The sequence below is a fragment of the Grammomys surdaster genome, unplaced genomic scaffold (assembly GCF_004785775.1).
Source record: "Grammomys surdaster isolate TR1022 unplaced genomic scaffold, NIH_TR_1.0 472, whole genome shotgun sequence".
NCBI lineage: Eukaryota > Metazoa > Chordata > Mammalia > Rodentia > Muridae > Grammomys > Grammomys surdaster.
In genome coordinates, this window is record NW_021604891.1 from 839505 (window position 1) to 863203 (window position 23699).

A 23699-nucleotide genomic window follows, 5' to 3' on the forward strand; every position below is an offset into this window, starting at 1 on the left:
GCCCCAGCTAACCAAAACACACAGTCTTCACAATCAAAACAACAATGGCCTTGATAAAAGTCTTTAATCTTCCCTCTGAAATTTCACAAGCCAGGCCTCTGTCGTTTGCGCTGTTCTCAACATTATCTCCCGAGCTCCTACAGAACATCCCACAGAGCTCTTAACACCCAATGGCTCTTCTAGCCCAACGTTCCAAAGTCCTTTCACAGTTCTTCCCAAAACACGGTCAGGTTGTCACAGGAATACCCCACTATGCTGGTACCAATTTGTCTTAGTCAGGGTTTCTATTTCTACACAAACATCATGACCAAGAAGCAAGTTAGGAAGGAAAGGATTTATTCAGCTTACATTTCCACATTGCTGTTCATCACCAAAGGATGTCAGGACAGGAACTCACATAGGGCAGGAAGCAGGAGCTGATAAAGAGGCAATAGACTTACTAGATTGTTACTAGGACTGTAATCTTACTGTAATGTTACTTACTGGCTTGCTTCCCCTGGCTTGCTCAGCTTGCTTTCTTATAGAACCCAGGACCACCAGCCTAAGGATGGCACCACCCACAATGGGCCCTCCCACCCTTGATCACTAATTGAGAAAATGCCTTACAGTTGGATCTTAAGGAGGTGTTTTCTTAAAGGAGGCTCCTTTCTCTGTAATAACTCCAGCTTGTGACAAGTTGACACACAAAACCAGCCAGTACAAACTCTTATAAAGTTAACATTTAATTGAGGCTGGCTTACAGTTTAGAGGTTTAGTCCGCTATTGTCATAGTGGCAAGCATGGAGGTATCCAGGCAGACATGGTGCTGGAGAGATTGCTGCAAGTTCTATATCTGGATCTGCAGGCAGCAGCAAGTGACTGTGACACACTGGCCAGGTTGAACTTCTGAGACCTCAAAGCCCACACACTTCCTCCAACAAAATTACACCCACTCCAGCAAGGCCACACCTCCTAATAGCGCCCCTCCCTATGGGCCTGAGGGGACCATTTTTATTCAAAGCACCACAGAGTCCCACATCTGGAGTGTGTTAATTAAATATTTCACTGCTTTAATAAATATTCAAGAAAGACATCTTGAAGAAAGATTTGCTCTGGCTTACATTTTTAGAGACTTTGGGTCAAGGTTTGTTGGACCTGTGGCTTTAGGCCTGTCCTTAGACAGAATATTATGGTAGCAGGATCTTGTGGAAGAAGCTGTTCTCTTATGACCGACAGGGAGAGGAGGTTGGGGAGTGAGAATATACCCAGAGAACAAAGCCCCCCAAAGATGACATTAAGCAACTGGAGGGAGCAGCCAGATACAGGGCAGGGAGTGAGACCAAGCTGGAATCCACTGGATGTGACATCTACCAGGCCTAAAGCCATGGCAGCCTTCAGACAAGGGAAGCTACCCTTCCTCGCCGTCTCATGAGCCCCTCAAATGTTTCTCTTTTAGCCAAATCTTCCTCTCTGAAGCTTCTCCAAGGGTATCAGCTCATACAGGAAGGCAGCAAAGGGCAGTTTGGAATGGAAGTGAAAAGCAGGCATTTTTAGGCCAGCTTCTGTTCAGTCCCTGTGGCTGCGGTTTAAAGATAGAACTCAGGTCATGAGCCATAAGCTGTAGTGCCCCAGACTCCGGGAAAAATAGAGTTGGATGGCTTCTTGGAGACCACAAGACCCACCATTTTACTGCATGGATTGACACACCAGGCCCTTGCCTCTTGCTCTACACTGTGGCAGACCCTAGACTGGCTAGCTGCCAGCCTATGTCCTCAGTCAACACCCCTGCAGCCAGGGCCTCAGCTGGCAAGCTGCTGGCTCCTCCCACACTCAGGCAACTGCAAAACAGCAGAGCCCTAGGCCAGGACATCAACCTTTCTGTTTGGCTATGGAAAACTGCACAGCCTACAGCTGGGGTCAGGCCAGGCCAGCCAGGCACCAGGCACAAGGCTAAGAAGGAGAGAGCCAATTCGTCTCCTGGGCACCGTTACACAAGGAACTTTTTCAGAAAAGTGTTTAAACTCTCACAAAATATTTCAAATACATATAAATCTGTAGAAACCACATAACCAACACATGAGTCCCACCATCCGGTCTATCAGCATTTACACGTTTGCCTCGGGTCTCGTTTTATAGAGCAAAGCATTTCAAATAGAAATAGAACTTCTGCCTAGGCTCACCCCACTTCCTGGTGAATATACAGCAATTGTATTGGCCTGCTCCTTACATGGGTATCTTTAAGGATGTTTTAACATGTCAGCTTCTACATGCATGTCCATACATATAATAATGAAATTGGTACATCTTTTAGGCTTTTTCCTGGTTTTTAAAACATGTGTTCATGAGTCCATGTTCTCATCCAAGGCTTACTAGAGTGCTGGTCTCCAGCAAGTTCCTGATACAAGATCTGTTGGATGGGCGCCTTCTCTTGAACCTGGTCAATATACATTTGCACAGAGTAGCGTCGGTATGGGGCAGGTTGGTCTGGGCAGAGACTGTGGTCTGGAAGAAGACTGGGTTGAACTGGTACAGTTTCAGGATGGCCCAGGTTAGCCTACAGATCACAGGCATTGTCCTCTGCCCAAGCCTCCACATGCCGCTCCAGGGTAGCCGAGTTCTCAGGATTGAACCTGTCGATACCCTTGAGCAGCATGTCCACGGTTGCTGTCATCTGCTCAAACATCATTGCCATGGCCACTGTCACCTTCTGCAGCCCCAGATGATGTCGAACATCAGGCCTGGCACTTAGTACTCGAGGACCAGAAGAAAAAGACACGCTGCCATGCTTGGCTTTTTACATGAGCTTTGGGAATCTAACTTGGTTCTCCTGCTTGTGTGGCAAGGACTTCTCCAACTGAGCCATCTCTTTCCTGTGTCTTAGAAAGACTGACTTGTATTTCACCTGTGACTCTAAATTAAGAGTCAGCAAACCCTTGTGTGGAAAGCTAGCACATAAATACTAAAGTTTTGACAGACCATAATTGCCCTGTCCAGCAGGGCAGTGAACAGGGTCCGGGGAGATCACCTGAAAGAGAGAATGGTGGAACAGGCAGACGCAAAGAAAGATGGCTTGTCTATAGCCTGATCAAACCACCATTTTAACTTTTTCACACAGGAGTTATAAACACAAAAAGGCAGGACGTGGGGAAGGGGATGACACAAGAACATAGGTGTCTGCAGGGGAAGTACAGATATCTTCCAAAGTAGGGTATCGGCTGAGTGAAGGTTCAGGGAACAGGCCACTATTGTCAGCTACGCCAGCATAGCTGACTGAGTTCCTTGGATCGGCGGAGGGCTGAGGGCGAGAGAATGAAAGACAAGGAGTCATCTGGTAAAGAACCAAATGTTATATTTTCAACTGCATAGCTCCCTTTTGTACTCCCCACAAAACAGGAACACAAACAAGAACAGGAATAAAAACAGAAACAAAGATTAAAACAAGAACAAAGAGATACACTTGACAGCCTACCACCTAGGCTTAGATTTCTCCTTGAACAGTCTTCTCAGGGAAATACATAGAGACGGAGATGGGGCACAACACAGGTGTAAAGGATGGTGACTCACACACTATGACTGTCTGTGATTCACTCGTTTCTTATCTAAGCTGGTACTATCCACCAAGGCTACCTATCTACAAGGTCTATGACTATGAGTTCTCATCCAGGCTGGTAAATTTCCACCAAAGCTGCCTGTTTACAATATCTTATAGCTATCTGTTTCAGTGTTTTTCCACAGAGACCACGACTGTGTTAGCAGGCTGACTTTAGGCCTTCACTGTGTAAGCAAGTCTGCCCCTGACACATAATGGCCTCTGTTATATAGTCTTTGTTGTTGCTGTTTTGTTTGTCCAGCTAAAAAGGAGAGAAAACATTCTTCACATCTCTGGGATGCACAGAAACAGGCTGTTGAGATTTGGTAGATGGGTGGGGGGTTGTCAGCTCCTCCTCAAGGAGGAAATCTACTGCTCTCCACTGTATGGATATCCCAGTGCCTGATAATGGCCACCAATGTCACTTCCAGTTGGTCACTGATACACAAACGTGACAAGGAGCATGCTGTGTGAGGATGTGGAAGCCTGGGGTGAGAGTGAGCACAGAGCAAGGGTGGCTTCAATCCAATGCCAAGTTTTCTACGAAGCAGCAGCCCTTCCTGAACCCGTCCACAGCTCCGGAGACTCAGCAGCACACTCGGCAGTGTGGCTTTCTGAATAGAAAGAAACTTTGTTTCACTGCCTTTGCTTTTACTTCCCTCCTTCCTGCCAAGGACCACTCTTTCTGGACTCACAGGCAGCTGTCAATGCTCCATCCGGTGAACCTGCATGTCCCATTCATGGCTGTTTGACTGTTTAAGATATTAATGTCTATAGCAATCTCTGAAACACTCTGGACATGCCCCCTTTGTTGGGTGTATTTATTACCAACTTCTTTTCCTATTCTATGGCTTCTCTCTAAGCTTTGTGGGCATTTTTGATCAAGCAGAAGTTTAAATAGTGACGTCAAGGTTTAAAACACGTGGAATCTAACATCATTTTTCTTTTGAGTGTGTCCTTTTGGTTTTTTTTGAAGAAATTTCTTTCAGAGGCTAGGAATTAGCCAGGTTGGTAGAGTGCTTGCCTAACTTGCCTGTAGCCCTGGTGTCTTAGTTAGGGTTTTATTTCTGTGAAGAGACACCATGACCAAGGTAACTCTTATAAAGGCAAACATTTCATTGGTGCTGGCTTACAGTTTCAGAGTTTTAATTCATTATTGTCATGGTGGGAAACATGGTGGCATGCAGGCAGACATGGCGCTGGGGAAGGAGCTGAGACTTCTACATTTTGATCCACAGGTAGCAGAAGAGGCTCTGTGTGCCACACTGGGCAGAGCTTCTCCAGCATAGGAGACCTCAAAGCTCACCTCCACAGTGACCACACTTCCTCCAGCAAAGCCACACCTCCTCCAACAAGGCCACACCTCCTCCAACAAGGCCACATTCCCTAATAGCATCACTCCCTATGGCCAAACATTTATATATATATGAGTCTATATCTATTCAAACCACCACACCTGGGCTTTTTCCCTAACATGGCAACTGGGCATGATGTAATCCGGTTCTTGGGATGTAGAGGCAAGAGGATCAGAAACTCCTCTTTCTCAGTTACATAGTGTTCTAGGTCCACCTCAGAGACGTGAGACCCTTTCTATAAATTGGATGGATGGATGGATGGATGGATGGATGGATGGATGGATGGATTGGTAGATGGGTAGATGGGTGGATGGATGGATGGATGGATAGATAGATAGATGAATAAATAAATAAATAGAGGTTGCTTACTATTTTGTAAGGACAAAGTTCATATGTTAAGTCCACAGCCCCAAAGTAACGGTATAAGGGAAACCTCTATTGGTGGCTGGCTTACAGAGTGGAGCCCTTGTGGTGGGGTTAGAGCCCTCACGAGAAGGGATGGAGAAGAGTCTGTTTGTTCTTTGTCCTACTTTCCATCACATGAGGATCCAAGTAACCGTCCTGAGCCAGAAGGGTTCCCTCACCAAGAGTTACCCACGCTGGCACCCTAACCTTAGGGACGGGCAGCCTGTGATGTGCAACGTCCCTGCCTTGCCTGGTGTTTGTGTAATTTTGTTTGTGCCCCAGCCCTTTTTTTTATTTCTCATGGATTTCATGATTAGTCTGTCATGCGTCATGAGAAGTCCCATGGGGAGTCATGTAGAAATTCCATTGACATTGTAGATTAATTTGCTGAGAAGCGATCAATAGTAACATGGAATCTTTTTATTCAGCATGTATATGGTATAGATTTCCATTGGTCAGTCTCTGTATGATTTTTATGTTTGCCTTAATTCTTTAATGCCACTGTAACAAAATACCCAAGACTGGATAATTTATAACAAGAATTGATTTTCCCAAAGCTCTGGAGAACTCAAAGTTCTCCAGATCTACAAGATCAAAGTCTTACCAAGCTTGGTATCAGGTGAGGGGAAATCCCTGCTTCAAAGACTGTACCCAGAATGTGGCGTCTGGGGGGGAGGGTCACATGGTGGTATGGACAGAATCGTTCCACCTTTATAAAGTGCTCGTCTGCCTTCATGGCCTCTTCCTCTCCAGGCGGCTCAGGTCTTAATCTTCACTCTGGTGATTAAGCTTCAGTTTGTGAATTTGGAGAGCACATTCTGACCATAAGGATATTGTCTGTGAAAGGAGTGGCTTATTTCTCCTAAGTGTATTCTTAGGCTTTGACTGTTATTATAAATAGAACCAGTTTATTTTCTGTCACATTTCTGTCACATTTTCTAGTCTTTTTGTTTCGCTTTGGAGACAGAGCCTCATGTATCCCAAGCTGCCTTCAAACTTCCCATACACACAAGGATGACCTCTGACTTCTGATCCTCCTGCCTTCCCCTCCCCAGTGCTAGCATTACAGTTGTGCACCCTCAAGCCAGGTTTGTGCGTCACTGGGGATCTAGCCCAGCACCTTATGCGTGTTAGCAAGTGCTCTACCAAGAGAGCTGTGCCTCTCAACCCTCTACTATGTTCTCAAATGTTATTAGAAGTGCACAGGAATAGTAATCATTTTTTTGTTTTGTTTTTTGTTTTTTGAGACAGGGTTTCTCTGTGTAGCCCTGGCTGTCCTGGAACTCACTCTGTAGACCAGGCTGGCCTCGAACTCAGAAATCCGCCTGCCTCTGCCTCCCAAGTGCTGAGATTAAAGGCATGTGCCACCACCGCCCGGCTAGTAATCATTTTTTAAAGATTATTTTATTATTTACTTGTGTCTGGCTATGTGGATATGCACATGTGTGTGATCTTGGAATCGGCTGTTTGATCCTCTGGAGCTGGAGTTACAAGCAGTGGTGAGCTGCCTGGTGTGGATGCTGAGAATTGAACTCTGGTCTTTGCAAACGAAGCGAGTCCTCTTAACAACTAAGCTGTCTCTCCAGCCCCTGTGGGATGCAAATCGTTTTTAATTTGATCTTCAATACAACAAGCTTGCTAACTCTCTCACTAGTCCTAATAATTTATGTATTTGATGATTTCTCTCTTCTACAGTGCAATCATATTGTCTGCAAACATGGGTAGTTTTTCCTCTCCGATTTTTAAAATTTATCACCTTATCTCCTTCTATTATAGGTTGGATCATATAAATTGCTGATTTGGGCAACTTGTGACCTAAAAAAAAATGGCAATTTCACTTAGTTTAACTCTACACATTTCCTAAGATCTCCAGTGCAGGCCTAAATAAAAGCAGTGATGGATGGAAGTAGCCTGCCTGCGGCTGCCTCGGATGGAAAATGCTCATACAGTTTCCCCCTTTACCATTCTGCAGGCTTATTGGGTTAAGGATGCGGTGTGCTAAGGGTTGTGTCGGGTGCATATTTAATTTGCGAAGGTTGCATATTACATTAATAAGTTACCTGACTGGATTGGTCCTTGTGTTCTTGGGAGAAAGCCCACATTTCGATGATATATTATTTTTCCTGTGTGCACTGCTGTGCTTGACTTGGTTTTATTTTATTTAGAATTTTAGAATCTGTGTTCATAATAGACAATAACAGCTAACATTTATTAAGTTTTATGTGTTCCGGGCCTATTAGGCAGCATTAAGGTACTTTCCATGACTTATTTCCTCTCTTCCTTAGAAGGCCTCCTGAGGAAGCTAGTTCCTCTTTTTAAATATGAAGAAAGGAAGGGCAGAGAGAAGGAAATCGCTTCTTCAAGATCACACAGGAGATCAGTTATCTGAATCAGGAGATCACACAGTCCCCTGGGTTAGAGACCCATCAGGCTGACTGGTCTATGGTGTACTTTTCTAATATGTTCTTGTTCCAGCTCAATGCCAAGGTTATGTTACCCCCTAAAACAGTTGTTCTTGACTTGTGAGTCACGGCTCCTTAGGGGTCGAGTGCCCCTTTCACAGGACTCACCTAAGATCATCAGAAAACACAGGTATGAAGTAGCAACAAAAATAGTTTTATGATCGGGGTTACCATGAGGAACTGAATTAAATGGTTGAAGTGTTAGGAAGGTTGAGAACCGCTGGCCTAGAAGGTAACTGGATAGAAAATCTGTGTCTGACGAGATGACCCAGTATGAGCGCTTGCTGCAGAAGCTTGAGGACCTGAGTTTGAGTCTTCAGCACCCATGTTAACATCTGGGTGTGGTCACATGATCCTGTAACCACAGCTCTGTGGAGCTTGCTGGCCACCAGCCAGCTCCAGGAACAGTTTGAGACCCTGACTCAAAGGAATACAGTAGAGAGTTTATAGAGCAGGACTTGAATGCCTCCTCTGGCTTCCATGTTGGTGCATGGTAGCATGTGTGTGTAACTGCACACGCATGTCTGCATGTACCTCATGGGAGCGTTGACTCCTTTTCAGGTTCCTGAAGAAATATCTTGTCTGGAATGAATTCACTGGTTTTTATTTTATTGTCTGTCTGATTGCTTAATTTATTTGCAGCTCATGGTTTGTAGGCACATTTTACTGTTTTAAATCTGAGATTATAGGAAAACTATAAGTACCATACAAAGAACTTATTTCGTCGTGTCATTAAAAAAATTACAAGTTTTTTTTTTTTTTTGACTAACAAATGAAAATCAGCTACTGAATCACATGTGTAAGAAATCCTAAGCCGGGCGGTGGTGGTGCACGCCTTTAATCCCAGCACTTGGGAGGCAGAGGCAGGCAGATTTCTGAGTTCGAGGCCAGCCTGGTCTACAGAGTGAGTTCCAGGACAACCAGGGCTATACAGAGAAACCCTGTCTCGAAAAACCAAAAAAAAAAATAAATAAATAAATCATACGACAGTATGTTTCCTGACTAAAAGGCTTCAACTTTTTAAGAAAGTTTATATTTTGTGTCTTTTAAATGTTATATATATATATATATAATTTAAAAAATAGGTTTGAGCTGGGTATAGTGGCACATGCCTTTAATCCCAGCACTTAGGAGATAGAGGCAGGTAGAACACTGTGAGTTTGAGGCTATCCTAGCCTACATAGCAAGTTCCAGGGCAGCCAGGGCTACATAGTGAGACTTTGTCTCAAAAAAAAAAAAATGTTCACTGAGATTGTCATGCATATGTATATAAAATGCTTTGATCATTGACCACACTCTCCCAGTTACTCTCTTTTGTCTCCTTCCCCTCACCTCTGGTCCTTTTTCTTTCTCCAGAATCCTCAATTTGTTCTCTCTCTCCCTGCCTCTACTTACCCCTGATCCTGTGACCCTTCAGACATGATACAGCATACCTTAGACAGCCAGGACTGCAAACAACTATCAGCAAGCAAGCTCTTCCTACCCCAACCCCCATCATCCTGTCAAGGACTGGGGTGCTCTCTGGCTTTAAGCAAGTGTCTGTTAGTTCCCTTTATGTGAAAGGACCTACCATTGCCATTAGCTTCCAGAGCCCCACAGTCACAAGCTTTCTACCTCTCTTTCCTGGTTTGGGTTCAGGGAGATAATGAACTTATTTTCAGTCCTTATATCTGTGGGTTCACTTTATGAATCTGAACTGTTATTGCCATAGTTTATAGAGCAGAGGATGTCCTCAGACCTAACCTAGGAACCATTCCTAAGGCAGTTAGTTCATCATTGACTTTTGTGCTTGTTGGTTTGCTTTTGTTTTTAAACCCCTGTGCCAACATGTCGGATTATAGCAAGAAGACACTGGGGAAAGCAACTGGGCCTGTCTTTTTTTTTTTTTTTTGGTTAGGACCAGAAGTCGTCCCTTCTCTGGGCCAAGCTCTGTTCACTTTGACCCCTGAAGCTGCTGGGTGCCTCTTGGTTGTCCCAGGTGCAGGACTGGGACAACCAGCCTCCCCACCTGAGAGACTCTCTTGACTGGAGCTTGGGGTCCCCTTCTGGCACTGACACCTACCTGTTTTGAGTTGTCCTCTAACTCTAGATTCTGACTGAAACTTAGCGCGGGCCACCTAGGAGTGGGGAGGTTGCAGTTTGCTCCTCTCAGCCACTTAAGCTGCCTGGGGTAAGCCAGGCTAAGATGGGTGAGGGGGACGCAGCCTGCCCTCTCAGACCCTCCCTTACCCTGTAACTCCACCCCTTCCCCAGTCCCCAAGACGAATGAGTCAAGAGCTAGTCCACCCTCCCGAATGCCACGCACTACCCGGCTCCTGAGTGTGGGAAAGTCTCGGGACCATCATCCATAGCCACAGGTTCCCCCTAGACACACCCTGCTCCGGGTCTACCCCAAACTCCGGTTCAGTCCTCTGAGTGGGCCGGACCCACTGCAGCTTTCCAGGTGGGGAGCACGGGCTCCATCGGGTCCTAGTGCCGCCGAGCACAGAGAGACGGCCAACTGGGACAGACGCTCACTCGCGGTTCCAGCGTGGGGTGACCGGCAGCCACCCGCCCGGCCATGAGGGGTACACCCCTGCTCCTCGTCTCTCTGTTCGTTCTGCTTCAGCGTGGTGAGTTCTTTTTAGAGACGGTGGGAGGGACAAGGGTCGCAGTGTGGGAGGAGTGGCCGGACCAGCTGGGGAGTGGGCGGGGCAAGCCCTATGGGGATGCAGGCTGGCTTGGGTGGGTGGCCTGTGAGGTTTGGGGTCCCTGCTACCTTCTTCCATGCTGCCAGGTCACCATCAGTGGCAACGAGTGTCTTCAAACTGGGCAGTCTGGCTTAGTCCTGGAGCTAAGAGGTCCCCAAAGGGTCCTCAGAGGCTCTTTTTGTCTCTAGTGAAGTGATGGACTTGCGTATGAGGAAACCTGCTGTTTGGAAAGAGAGAGAGGTCACCGCGACACTACCATCCCATACGTGGGAAGTATTTTTGCACTTTGGGGGCGGGTCTTCCAGATATCACATATATGGCGGGCACTGCCATGGCTGGTCCCCCTAACCCTGCTTAGCTGAGGGCAGGTTGATGAACTGGGGTCTGCATCTCACACATTTACTATTGACACTGAAGAGACTCACTCAGCTCTCTTCCCCAGGTTCATTCAGACATGGGGGTTTCTTCCAGGCTCAGCTGCTCCCCCCTAAATTCCAAGGTCCTTCGTAGCTTCTATCCCCCAACCACCCCAAGTTGTGTGCACACCAGCTTGTCCTCTGAGCTCCAATGGACCCAGAGAACCAAGACTTCATTCTCCTCCCATAAAGACCACCTCCAGAAAGTGCTAGAATTGGAAGTGGTGGGACATTCAAGGTCCCCTTTTCTAATCAAAGTTATGTTGGCACAGTATGCGCTATGACTTTGGGTCACTGCTGGGTGACCCTATTCCATTACCATCTCTCAATCTCCCTGTCTGATCCATGGCAACAATCTGCCATGCCTGTCATCTGGCAAACTCTTGCAAAATCTCCGACGTATGGTTCCACTAGGCTGTCTGCACTTTCCTCTACAGACTTCTGAACCCCAGCCTAGCCTCAGGGAATCTGAACCTCTAGAAATGGAACCTGGGGGTCTGCCTTTATATAGCCAGGTGATTCCAACCTGTGATTGGAGAAGCACTGCTAGCGTTTGGTGAGTTCCTTCTAAGCGTTCTGAGTTTCTAAGATGCTCACAGCTACTCTTTAATGAACACACATCTGCATCTCACAATGAGCACACATCTGCATCTCACAGGCACTTCCTCCACTAAGCACACGCCCTCACCTGATAAGACCTGCCCTTCAGATACACACTTGCCAATGAGATTCTGTTAACCATTGCATCCCCAGACAATAAAATAGCTCACCATTTCTAGATTGGATATGCTTTCTCAGACTGGACATGCACACAAACACTCACAATTCCACTATGGTCTCCTATCAGACTCTTAACCTTTCACTCTTTCTTCAAGGGAACACTGTTGCCAAGGAAAATCTCCAAAGACAAGACCTTGTGCAGGGTCCAATGGGGCGCTGGGTTTCCTCAGCAACGTTGTATCATGATGACCTCTAGTGGTGGCTTCTCTGCTTAACTGTGTAAAAGTTTGAGTCAGTGAAAGCCCTCGGGTGAACATTCTGATCTGTTACTTGTCTTTTGGATCTGACAGGCTCTGGAAAACATTAGGAGTAGATGGCAGAGCCTACATGTGCTCTTTGGAGGTGAAAAGAGGGGGTGCATTTCAGCCAAACAGCCCTGCTGTTCATTTCACATCTCCGCCCCATCCACAGACATGCTAACAAGCCCAGGCACAAGTGATAGCCCCAGCAGGGCAAGTTCTCTTCAGAGGCAAGTTAGCAGGGGTATTAAACAAGTACAGGGGGCAGGGAGGGCTTCTGTCTTAAAGAAACCCCTGGACCTGACTTTGTCTGACTTGCTAGAACCTAATGGTCTAGGGCAGTTGTTCTCAACTTTCCTAATGCTGTGACCTTTTAATACAATTCCCCATGTTGTGGTGACCCCCAGCCATAAAATTACTTCATTGCTACTTCATAACTGTAATTTTGCTATCATTATGAATTAGAATGTAAATATCTAATATGTAGGATGTCGAATATGTGACCCTTTAAGGAGTTATGACCCAAAGGTTGAGAACCACTGGTCTTGGGGAATTCTGGAGTCCATATTTGGTCTGTGAGGTGGGGAGAGTCCCTTAGGTCAGATAAATATTAAAGAAGACAAGCTGAAGGTGACAAAGCTTCGTACCCTAGGTGGGCTCAGAGCTCAAGGTCAAAGCCCCCCTCCTACCCGCTGAACAGCCTAGAACCTGTAGTCCAGCCAGACTAGCCTCCTGGGGCAGCAGAGATAGAGCCAGCCTCCCCTGTAACTATAGGACTGGAGGCTGGGTGCTGCAGAGCTTACCCCGGTGCTGCTACAGACTGCCAGATAGATCTTTGACAAGCTAGATTCATCTCTATGAACTGAGAGGTCAGCTCGAATAAACAAATATTGTGAGAGGAACCTAAATTTATCCTTTGGCTACAGATAGGCCTCGAGGGTATTTAAGCTGGTGGTCTGTGGAGAGGGAATTCAAGGTGTGAGGAGCCAAGCTCAGAGTCTAGTCCATGCATCTGCTGGACAGCCCTCCCTCCCACCCTACCCCCAACCCTCCCACCCTACCCCCAACCCTCCCACCCTACCCCCAACCCTCCCACCCTACCCCCAACCCAGCGCGGGGGAGGGGCAGCGGGCAGCAGGTGTGCCTGGGGCATCTTTCTCAAGGCACTAAATATTGCATCTGTTCTAGATAGGCAGCCAGTTGGAAAGTGCACGGAGTAGGCAGGGCAGCGGCTGCTCACCATGGACACGTGGCCAGCCCAGCCCAGCTCCCACCCTGAAGTCTGCTTCACCTTTGCTAGATTGGTGTGATTCATAGTCTAAAGTATTCGGCTCCGTCCACAGAGGAGGGAGTTTGGTGAGATGTGGAGGCTCTTTAGGAAAGCTATGACCAGACTCGTGGGCTTGGTAAGATGTCAGCCGCTCGCCAGCATCCCTACCCTGGCCTGTCTAGTTTTCTCCTCTTTTAGCCTGCTACCTGCTCTCCTTCCCTGACAGTGTTTCTTCTGACCAGCCTCATCCCTTTTCCTGCTCCTGGGCATGCAGATCTTGTGCCCTTGCTCGTCCTTCGAGTCTCCTCTTCATGTCCCATTCTCTATTCTCCACAGTCTCCTCAATGACATCACAGTACACAGTCCAGTCTTTAAACTTCACCTTTACATCATTCCCAACACAAGACAGATGAAACAAAGACCCAGATACCACTTGGCAAGGAGTCTTGGATGCGCAGGAGGGACAGATCTTGGGCTGTGAGTGCTCGGAGGGATGATGGCTGTCTGGGGCTCCCTGCAAGATCCTGTGCTGGAGCTGGTCCTCCATGTGGCTTAGAGCCAAGAGCTCTGTCTTACCAGAAACCAGCTGCCAGCTGGACTACTCCATTTGATGTCTCAAAGACCTTGGGTTCTGTAGGTCAAAGTCTGCATCCAAGAAAGCCTCTCCTAGAATAACCCTGATTCCTTTTCTCGTTATTTTATTTGTGTGTGTGTTATGTGTGCATGTGTGTAGTGTAGCAAGTGCATATAGGTGTTTTTCCTTGAGCACTCTTTATTTTTTCAGGTAGGCTCTCTCAGTGTACCCTAAGCTTACTAATGTGGGCTAGGCTGGCCCGCCGGTAACATTCAGGGATATGCTTATCTCTGCCCACCTCCCCACAAGCTACAAAGGTTTTCGTGGGTGTTTTAGGGATCCAAGCTCAGACCCTCCTGCCTGCATGGCAGGCAGTTTACTGGCATCCATCTTCTTCAGCTCCCCACCCTCGGTTTGGCTTTTTGTTGTTGTTTTTCGAGACAGGGTTTCTCTGTGTATCCCTGGCTGTCCTGGAACTCACTCTGTAGACCAGGCTGGCCTCGAACTCAGAAATCTGCCTGCCTCTGCCTCCCAAGCGCTGGGATTAAAGACGTGTGCCACCACTGTCCGGCTTTTTTTTCCCCCTCTAGGAAAACACTACCACACATCCAGTTCTATTTAGGAGCCCACATTTCAGGCCCTGATGGAGGTGCCCATGTGCCTCCCCCATGGGCCAGGAACTGCTCCTGGGGGTTGCTGTTGTCCTCAGCACACAGCACAGCACCGGGCACAGACGCCACTCAGACATTGGTCAGCTGGTGGGCTGGGAACAATCCTGGTGAAAGAAAGAGTACGCTCAAACCAGGAAGTGAGATGGGAAAGAGGCGAGCAGTGTGTGGCCAGAGAAGAGTCTGGGGTCAGTCGAGGGGAAAAGTAAGAGAGATATATAAGGTTTGAAAGAGAAGCCATTGTTAAGGGGTAAAAGGTCTGGACTGCCAAGTCAAAGCATTACTAGTGAAACTCTGATCTCAGAGAGGCTGTAGGCGGGCGGGGCTTCCCACAGAGTGCTCCGGGAAGATTACCTGGCTCTGTAGGAGTAGCTGGGGCGGGTGGGAATGGATAGTCCAGGGCAGGAGAGGTAAAGGAAGGCTTAGCTAAAGGGTGGAAACGGGAGGACAAACTAGAGGAGTTGGGAAGTGGAACAGACAGGTCTCAGTGGCCGGGGTACGTTGGGGGTGGGGCAGGAGGAGGGAAGAACAGATGCCCAAGGTTCGAACAGGATGTTGCAGCATTGGAACAGCATTTGCTGCCAGGAAGAGCACGAGGAAGAGGTCTACCCAAAAGAAAAGAGTGACAGAGGCAAGCCTGTTGGCATTCCCCATCCCCGCACAGTCTCACCTCCGCACAGCCTCACGCCCAATGCCTTACACCCTACACAGCCCCACCCCCGCATAGCCTCACCCCCAGTGCCTCACACCCTATACACCCCCATCCCCGCTCCACCTCTCCCCCAACCCCCACCCCCGCAAGCACAGCCCCAGGGCTCTCGCACTCACAGCCCACCTCTTCACTGCCACAGCCACAGTGGGGTTTCTCCGGACAAGGGCCCAGCAGGTCTGACTGTGCGATTCCCCAGGGGACTGCCGCCTGGCTAACGCAGAGGAGAAGCTGATGGATGACCTCCTGAACAAAACCCGCTACAACAACCTGATCCGCCCAGCCACCAGCACCTCTCAGCTCATCTCCATCCGCCTGGAGCTCTTACTGTCCCAGCTCATCAGTGTGGTAGGTGCCTGGACCACTGTGGCCTGAGGCTTAGAAGAGGCAGGACTTTTCCCAGTTCCTGGCCTCGGGAAGAGAAGTGGATGGCTGTTCAGGGTGCAGGGCTGGGAATTAAGTGACAAACACGTTACATCTGATCTTGCCAGATGGGTAACACTCCAGACTGCTAAACTTTTCTTCTACTATTTCTTAAAACGTATATTAATACATATGTTTGATGGACACACAGTAATTTTCTTTTGTGGAATGCTGTGTGACATTGCACTCGTGTGTAGAACTATCCAGTCAATTAGTCTCAACCACTGGGACCAACTGCTATGCAGCTCCACCCTTCCTCATCTGTCATTCCTCACAGCCTTTTGTAAACAAATGTTCACTACTTGTCACACAGGCCTTTCCCCCATGTCTAGACAATTTACCTAAACTGTGAGGATGCTAATCATGCTTCCAGGTTAGGATTCTTTCATCCAAAAATGTATTACCTGTGCCTATATGCATGCTGTTCTCTCTGTCTGGGGTGTTCTACCCTCTCTGTGCACCTCTGATTCATAGTTAGCCATCTGAAAACCCATGCTCTCATGTTCCATTTAGCAACGGAATATCGAACGGAGAGTGGCTACAACAAAAGGGTCATCCATCATGTCACATGACCGGGAGCAGGTCAGTGCTTGCAGGGTCGCCTAACTCCATAATTCAGTGGTGTCAGGACTCTAGGGCGTGGCCAGAGATGCAAGTGGCTGTGTGAAATCTTTTGGATTGCTTTTGGAACAACTAGAGACTCACATCCAAGCGTAACCAATCATTGGCCAGAGGAGTAGAATTACTCTGGCTGCTTTAGATCTGTCAGGGTATGGCAAGGAGACTGGAGAAAGTCCATGAGGTTCAGTTATGTAAGAGGAAGGGTCCAGGAGGACCATGAGGCAGACATCCTATGGACCCCCTCGAGGCCTCTTTCAGCTGGGTCTCCAACAGTCACAACTCCCAACTTGCTTAGAGACAGCCTCCATATTGGCAATTTGGTGGGGAAAATAGGAACCAGGCCAGGAGAAATGATGGGTACAGAGGCTCAGGCCTGTGGATGAAGGTCTGGACAGGCAGGGAAGGTTCGACAGGTGTGGAGAGGAGGGTGACAGCATTCCAGTGTTTCAAGCTGGATGTGAGGCAATAGGAGATCTGAGGAAGGCAGACCAATCAGAATGTCCTCCCTTGTTCTCACAGCTGTCTCAGTGTGGGATTGTCTGAAGGCACCACAGTCCTTTGTAAACCTTCCCATGTCTCTACCAAAGGGTTAACCCTTGCCCCAGGAAACCACTCAGGAGAAGTGATCACATGGGCATGTGTCCAGCCATCAGGTGTTAGCTGAGGGAGATAGGCCTCCTCTGAATGGTGTCACCTTCTCTTGACAGCCCCATGAGGCCTACAGGTTCAGCATCTCCCATCTTTACTGCTCAAGAAGGGTTTGCCCATATTGGCAGCTGCCTCTATCCCCTAGGAGGGAGCCTAGCACCAGAGTGGGGAGAGGCACACAGCCCTGCCTCTGCCCTTTCCCTTCCACGAGAAGCTGAAAACAATGAGGGTTTCTGGCCAGGCCAAGCAAGACTACTGTCTGAGCATCCCTGACCTGCTTAATTAGCAAGCCAGCCGCCTGCCCTGGCAAGGGTGGACAGACTGGCAGCTCTGGCCATGCTGCCTGACTCAGGCTGTCCCTGCCAGATCTGAGCTGTGGGTCCTATGGAGCTATAGAGGCTTCCAGAAGCAGGAGAGAACACAGCCAGCAGCTTCACTTCAGCAAATGCTCCTATGGGTTGTCATAGTCCCAAAGGCAAAATCTTTGGCTTCTATGGGGAGGGTTCCTTTCTGGTTTGGGGGAAGGTATTTGGTTTTGAGGAGTGTGTGTTAGGGGCACAGCCAGTTTAAAGATGGAATGTCTAGGGAACAGACTAGGAGTTTGTGCTTGAGGGACAAGCAAGCTTTCCCATCATTCTCTTTGAGGAGTGACAGCCAAGGTCCTATACCAATCGTCTGATACATTTGGCAGTCATTAGTGGAATAGAGAAAAATAAGAGGCAGGAGAAATGCACAGGAGAAATTTCTGAAAGCTAGAAAAGTCTCTTATCTTTTTGTTTGTTTATTTTATTTTATTTTATTTTAATTTTATTTATTTTTTGTTTTAGAGGCAGGGTTTCTCTGTGTAGTCCTGGCTGTCATGGAACTCACTCTGTAGACCAGGCTGACCTTGGACTCTAAGGTCTGCCTGCTTCTGCTTCCTGAGTATTGGGATTAAAGGTAGACAACCCCACTACCCAGCTAAAATCTCCCATATCTGAAAATGCAGAGGCTGAGGAGACAGCTCAGTGGACAAAGCTCGTTTCCTGTCATATGAGGACCAGACTATGGATCTCCAGAGCCCATTTAAAACCTAGGTAGATATGGTGTCCATCTGCAAATCAAGGACTCAGGAGGCAGAGGCAGAGGGTCCCCAGGGCAAGCTGGCTCTGTAGAATAACTGGAATCGGTGAGCTCCAGGTTCAGCAAGAGACCCTGCCTCAATACGGAGAGAACAATCGAAGATGACACTCGCCCTCAGCTTTGACGCCTGCGTGTGCACCTGTACACCTGTGCACCCTCACATGCACACACGAAAACTGCATTTGTGGAAACTGGCCAGGCAGTATACCCGACACCAGTACGGCTCACTATGGAACGCATGAGTCCATTTAAAACAGTGTCTTGTTAAAGACAGGGTCTAGCTATGTAGACCTACCTGTCCTTTAACTCAAGAGCCTCCTGCCTCAGCTCTGCAGATGCTGGGATTATAGAGAGGCACTATCACCTCTTGCTTAAAACCATTTTTAAAAGATACATCGAGGTTTTCAGCTTTCATTGATGGCAGAGATGCTGGAAGATTAGCTTTTCTGGGGAACAATTAGAAGGGCTGGACAAAATGCTGGAAAGCAGGGAGGACTCTATTTTAGGGCAATTGGGGCTTCTGCCAGGACTTGAACAGCCAGGCTCCCAGAGGCGACCCTGACAACCCATGGTACTTTTTCCCACACTTGATAGCTGGCCAACAGTATCTGCCCAAGAAGCTAAGACCTGGAACAGAGTGGCAGCTGGGGAGCTGGGGAGCTGGGGAGCTGGGGAGTTGGGGAGCTGGCTGGTGCCAGGGCCATCCCAGGGCTGAAAGCATGCTGAGTGGCAACCTGGGTCTCACCAAGGACATAGTACTCTCGTGGGGCTTCTAGAAGGGTCACTCCAGTGCTGAAAATGAACAACAGTAGACCAGCCCTCACAAAAAAACAGGGTGTTCTCTCCAAACCAGCTCAGCCCCAGACTTGATTAAGATGGCCCTCTGCACTGTGCCTGTGGAGGGAGGTGCAGTCAGATGGAACTTGGTGAGTGTAGGGGTGGGGAGGCTGTCCGGTCAGTATGACAGTCGGCACAACTAGCATGAAGACCTCCGTTCAGATCCTTAGCACCCTGTAAGCAGTCCTCTGACCTCTGCACTCAAAGAGTAGCATGTGCGTGTATGAGCATGCACACAAATACATGAATGTGGTAAAAAAAAATTAAACATTGAAGTTTTATGCTGAGTATATTTTGCCACAATTCAAAATAAAAATCTTTTCTTAAAATGAAAATAGCTGTCATTAATATATTTAAGGAAATGATAATGGAAAATTTCTTTAGAGAGCTTGGAATTTTTAAAAAGAACCAATGGTCTGATTGGTCTGATTTCTAGAACTCAAATATATCAAAACTTTAAAACTCACTGGAGCTGGGCAGTGGTGGTGCACGCCTTTAATCCCAGTGCTTGGGAGGCAGAGACAGGTGGATTTCTGAGTTCGAGGCCAGCCTGGTCTACAGAGTGAGTTCCAGGACAGCCAGGGCTACAGAGAAACCCTGTCTCGAAAAAACAAAAAACAAAAATAAAAACACAAAAAACAGACAAACAAAAAAATCCTCACTGGAAAAAGATAAATGAGACAGCCAGCATTCATCTTTCCTCCTACTCTTCCCTTCATAACAGCCTGGGTTGTGGGTGTGATGCTTGGAGCCCAGGGACCATCTTGAACCAGGTACATGAACCATCTAGTGTGGCAGCCAAGAGAGCTGGAGAGGATCCAGATGGGCTTGTAGAGTGAACATCTGTATATGCACAAAATGTCACACGCAGGTCAATTTTGTCCTACTGATATAGTTACCTGGTTGAATTGTTCAAGGAAATAAGTACCAGGCTGGAATCAGAATGCTGGGAATTAGTTTATAAAGAGGAAGCAGAGAGCACAAAATACATTCAAAGAAATAAGGAAGGCCGAGAGGGCTGGGGGCACAGAGTATAGGAGCCCAGGGCAGTAAAATGAGGCTGGGGGAGTTACCAGTTGAACCCTATAGAAGAAAGGAGGCCTAAGTAGACATAAGATTGAGGAGAAATGGCAGGAACTTTAGAAAACTCAATCTTCCTGCAGAAGAAAATAGATTGGTGTACGTGTGTGTGTATGTGTGTGTGTGCACGTGTGTGTGTGTGTGTGTGAGATGCAGAATGGATTTAGACCAGTTGGATTGTGCAAGGTGGTCCAGGTGTGGGTACTAGTCTGAGTTATGATACTAGGATTAATTTATTCATCCAAAAATATTCATCAGGCATCTAACCTATCCCTGTTGCTCTATTTTTTTTCTTTTCAGGGTCCTTGGATCCTAGTGAGAGATAGGGACAGACACAAAACTATAGTGTCCACAGGTATAACTGTTATGAAGACACTATAGAACGTGTATGGTGAAGGGGGCAGGGTGCTATTTAATATAGGAAGGTTGGAGATTTCTCTGATAAGGTGACATTTCTGAGGGGTGAAAAAAAGTTAAGTCAAAACTGCGTGAGTTTCCAGGGAAAGAGAGCATATACAGAAGTGAAGAAGCAAACATGGCCACTGTGGGGTTTGTAAATGCAGATGCAGGCATAGCTAAGGCCACAAGGCCCTGAGGAGGGAGGACGTTGGCTTTTGCTCTGAGAGAGCTTGGGAAATGCTAGACGGTTTAAACAGAACCATGGTCTAAGGACCTGAGGTTCTAAAGACAACCAAAATGTCAGCTTTGAAGCTCCCGAGTTGTCCAAGGGACAGAGAGAAGTGATAACAGACAGGGAGAGAAACAGTCGATTCTGAGATGTAAGAGATGCACCTGAGAGTGCTGGATAGACCAGGTTTAATGTGTCAGAACTTCCAGGGTCAGTTGTTGTTGTTGTGAGTGGGAAATCGTGACCTGTGTCTCTGATGAGCTGGTGTGAAATATGTTTGAGTTACCTAATATGGTTTGAATGTCAGTGGCCTCCACAGACAGGCTCATGTGTAAGAGTACGTGGTCTCCAGCTGGCGACACTCTCCTGAGAAGCTGTAGAATGTTTAAATAGTAAGGCCTGGCTGTCAGAAGTAAGCCACTGAGGGTGAGCTCATGGCTTATGACATTTTAACCTGGCTTCCACTGTAGGTGTGAATACTTGCTATCCATCTGCAACTACACCGTGACCAGCCAGCCGCAAGTTTTCACACCAAAGCCAAAGCCCCAGCTACCCTGTATCCCTTGCCATGAAACTGTGAGCCAGATCACTCCTTTCTTCCCCGTTAGTCACTTGTCAAGCATTTGGTTGCAGGGATGAACAAAATACTTAATATGGAAATTGAGAATGAGAAGCGGGGTCATTACTGAGGTAAACCTGTCCCAGATGTGTGTGGTTCAAAACTCGTGCGGGGCACGGGGAACGGGTCAGGGCACGCCCAGGCCCCTCGACTGACGCAGTCCCTGGGGAGCTGCGGTGTAGTCTGCAGTCCCTGGGGCTTAGCGGGCCCCAGACGCTTGCCTGCTACAGCAGCGGCTGGAGGTGGGGGAGGCTTTCCCCGGCGCAAGTTTCCCACTTACACAAAGAGAGTCCCGAGTCCCAGGAGACATGTGGAATCGAAGATATGGAAGTTTTATTGACCATGATGATGTATCTGAATGGTGTGCTCTCCCACAAAATGCCAGGAGGGGCTCCCTTATATTGGGGAGTGGGGGGGGTGGAGAAAGGAGGGGCTAGGGCCTTTAGGTAATATGTAAATCTTGAGGCAGAGACCTGTTTCACGCCCTCTACCTGTGCCTTACGTGACCCACTGCATTTAGGTCTCTGAGTTCTGGGGGTGTGGCCAAACACCCCAGGATCTCTACAGCTCCACAGATGTGCATAAGGCCTTGGAACTGAGTTATACAGGGAATTGGGGGCAGATACAGCTAAAGAACCAGGGAAGTCCTAGCATGCTATAACCAGAGTTTAATGGATCATTTTGATAAGCTTTGTGAAAGACTAAGACATGGGGGGGGGGGGGGCGGGGACAGGAAAGAATAGGCTCATGAGATTACAGAAAGGTGTATTCTAGAAAAAACAAATCTGGTTCTGTTCTACCTACGCCCTAACAATTTGGATGTAGCTAAATTAAAAGATAATGGACTAAGTTGCTTGGGGAGAGGAAACATTAAGACAGTATAACTTTCGTGTTTGGCATGGTTATTGCTTAGTGTGTTTCGCAGGCTTTACAGTAGAAATTGGAGCCAGGAAGGTATAAAGAACGTATACTTTGGAAAAGAATGCAGATGTGACTAAAGTTGAGGATGGATGGGGTTGCAGACAAACTGGCTATGGCTGCTAAAAAAAAAAAAAAAATGTTAGTGTGATCTAAGAGAAACCAGGCTCTATGCTCTGTGCTCTGGGATAAAAGGAGAGGAGCCCTGAGAGGAACAAGACTCCACCTGGATACTGAAGGCTTCCGTAAGTGAGAGGGCCTGAACTGGAAGTGCTGCTGTTAGGGTTTCCAGCTCAAACCCATCACCACTAGGAGTGTCTTCAGGGTCAGCCATGAGGGTGCAGAGAGCCGGGAGCAGCTGTGTTAGGAGGGACCTTCTCAAGCGGGCAGCAGAATTTGGCACTTTGCACTTGCTCCTGGTTTGTCAGGTGTGGAAGATGCAGGAGTACCAGGATTGTGGAACGTCTTTCAAGGCTTCAGAAAGCCACCGAAGCAGTGTGTGACATGACTGGATTCTCTGCAAGGAGTCCCTAAGAAGCCACGGCATGAAACTGGGAAAGCAAAGATTAAGGTGCAGTGGCGCCCCCAAGATTTAGGAGATGTAGAAACCGTGGAATGTTCACCAAGGAAAACTGCAGGCAACTGAGTGTAGCCAACCCAGGCAGTACAGCTTCTGTTGCCCAGATGAAGCCACCGAGGCCCCCACATGCTGGACGTGGAGCTGCAGCGTTTTGGGTTTTCCCTGACAGGTTTCAGTCTTGCTTTGATCCAGTCTTTTATGATTTATTTTTTATTTTGTGCACATGGGTATTTTTGTCTTATTGTTTGTATGAGCACCAGATAAGTGCAGTATACATAGAGGCCAGAAAAGAGCATGGAATCCTCTGGAACTGGAGTTACTGGTGGTTTCGAGTCGCCATGTAGGTGCTGGAAACCTCCACAAGAGCAGCCACTGCTCTTAACCGTTGAGCCATCTCTCCAGCCCCTCTGGTCCCATCTGTCCTTGCTGTGTTCCCATATGTCTCTCAGTTTATGTTATTCTGCATCAGAACTAACTTACCTTTTGGCTTTACAGGGAGTCACTGATAAAAGAATGTCTGGAATCTTAGAAAAGACTTCAGACTTTTACAATGTTGGAACCGTAAGACTACAGCTTTTGGATGTTGGATTAAATGCATCTTGCACTATAAAATGCCCAGGAGCCTGTGGGGACCTGGTATTGTTTGTATTTTGATGTAAATCTGCTCTCCTAGGAGGGGCTGCAGACAAGGAGTGAGTCACATACTCAAGTGACTTCTTGTGAACCAATCCCCTAATGAATAAAGGAGCCAATCACTGGGCAAGTAGGAGGGACTTCTGGGTTGGATAGGGGAAGAGAGGAAGAAGAGAGAGAGAGGGTCTCTATTTTTGAACAGGGACAGTGTGAGGACAAGATGTAGCTACTAGTGTCTCCTGGTTTCTATGGCGGATCCACCAGGACTCACCATTGGAGGATTTAGATTTAATACAGATACAAGATTAGGATTCTTGTTGTGCCCAGAGATTGAGTTACCATTGTTTCTAAACTAAGTTTGTGTGCTGTTTTCCTTCCCACGGCGGTTCTGCTGGGTTCCAGGGAGACAGACATGGTGGCAATGCTTTGCTAGATGTGCACTGATGGAAGGGAC

At 47.6% G+C, this 23699-nt stretch overlaps 1 protein-coding gene across 1 annotated transcript in view; it reads left to right on the forward strand.

Annotated features, from left to right (window-relative positions):
• Nucleotides 1-10350: 10350 nt before the first annotated feature.
• Nucleotides 10351-23699, forward strand: part of Chrnb4 (cholinergic receptor nicotinic beta 4 subunit) — a 22664-nt gene continuing 9315 nt past the window's right edge. Inside the window, exons 1-2 of the mRNA XM_028781570.1 lie at nucleotides 10351-10402; nucleotides 15336-15484. Of these exons, the coding sequence (XP_028637403.1) occupies nucleotides 10351-10402; nucleotides 15336-15484 (201 nt within the window). The remainder of the gene's footprint in view (nucleotides 10403-15335; nucleotides 15485-23699) is intronic.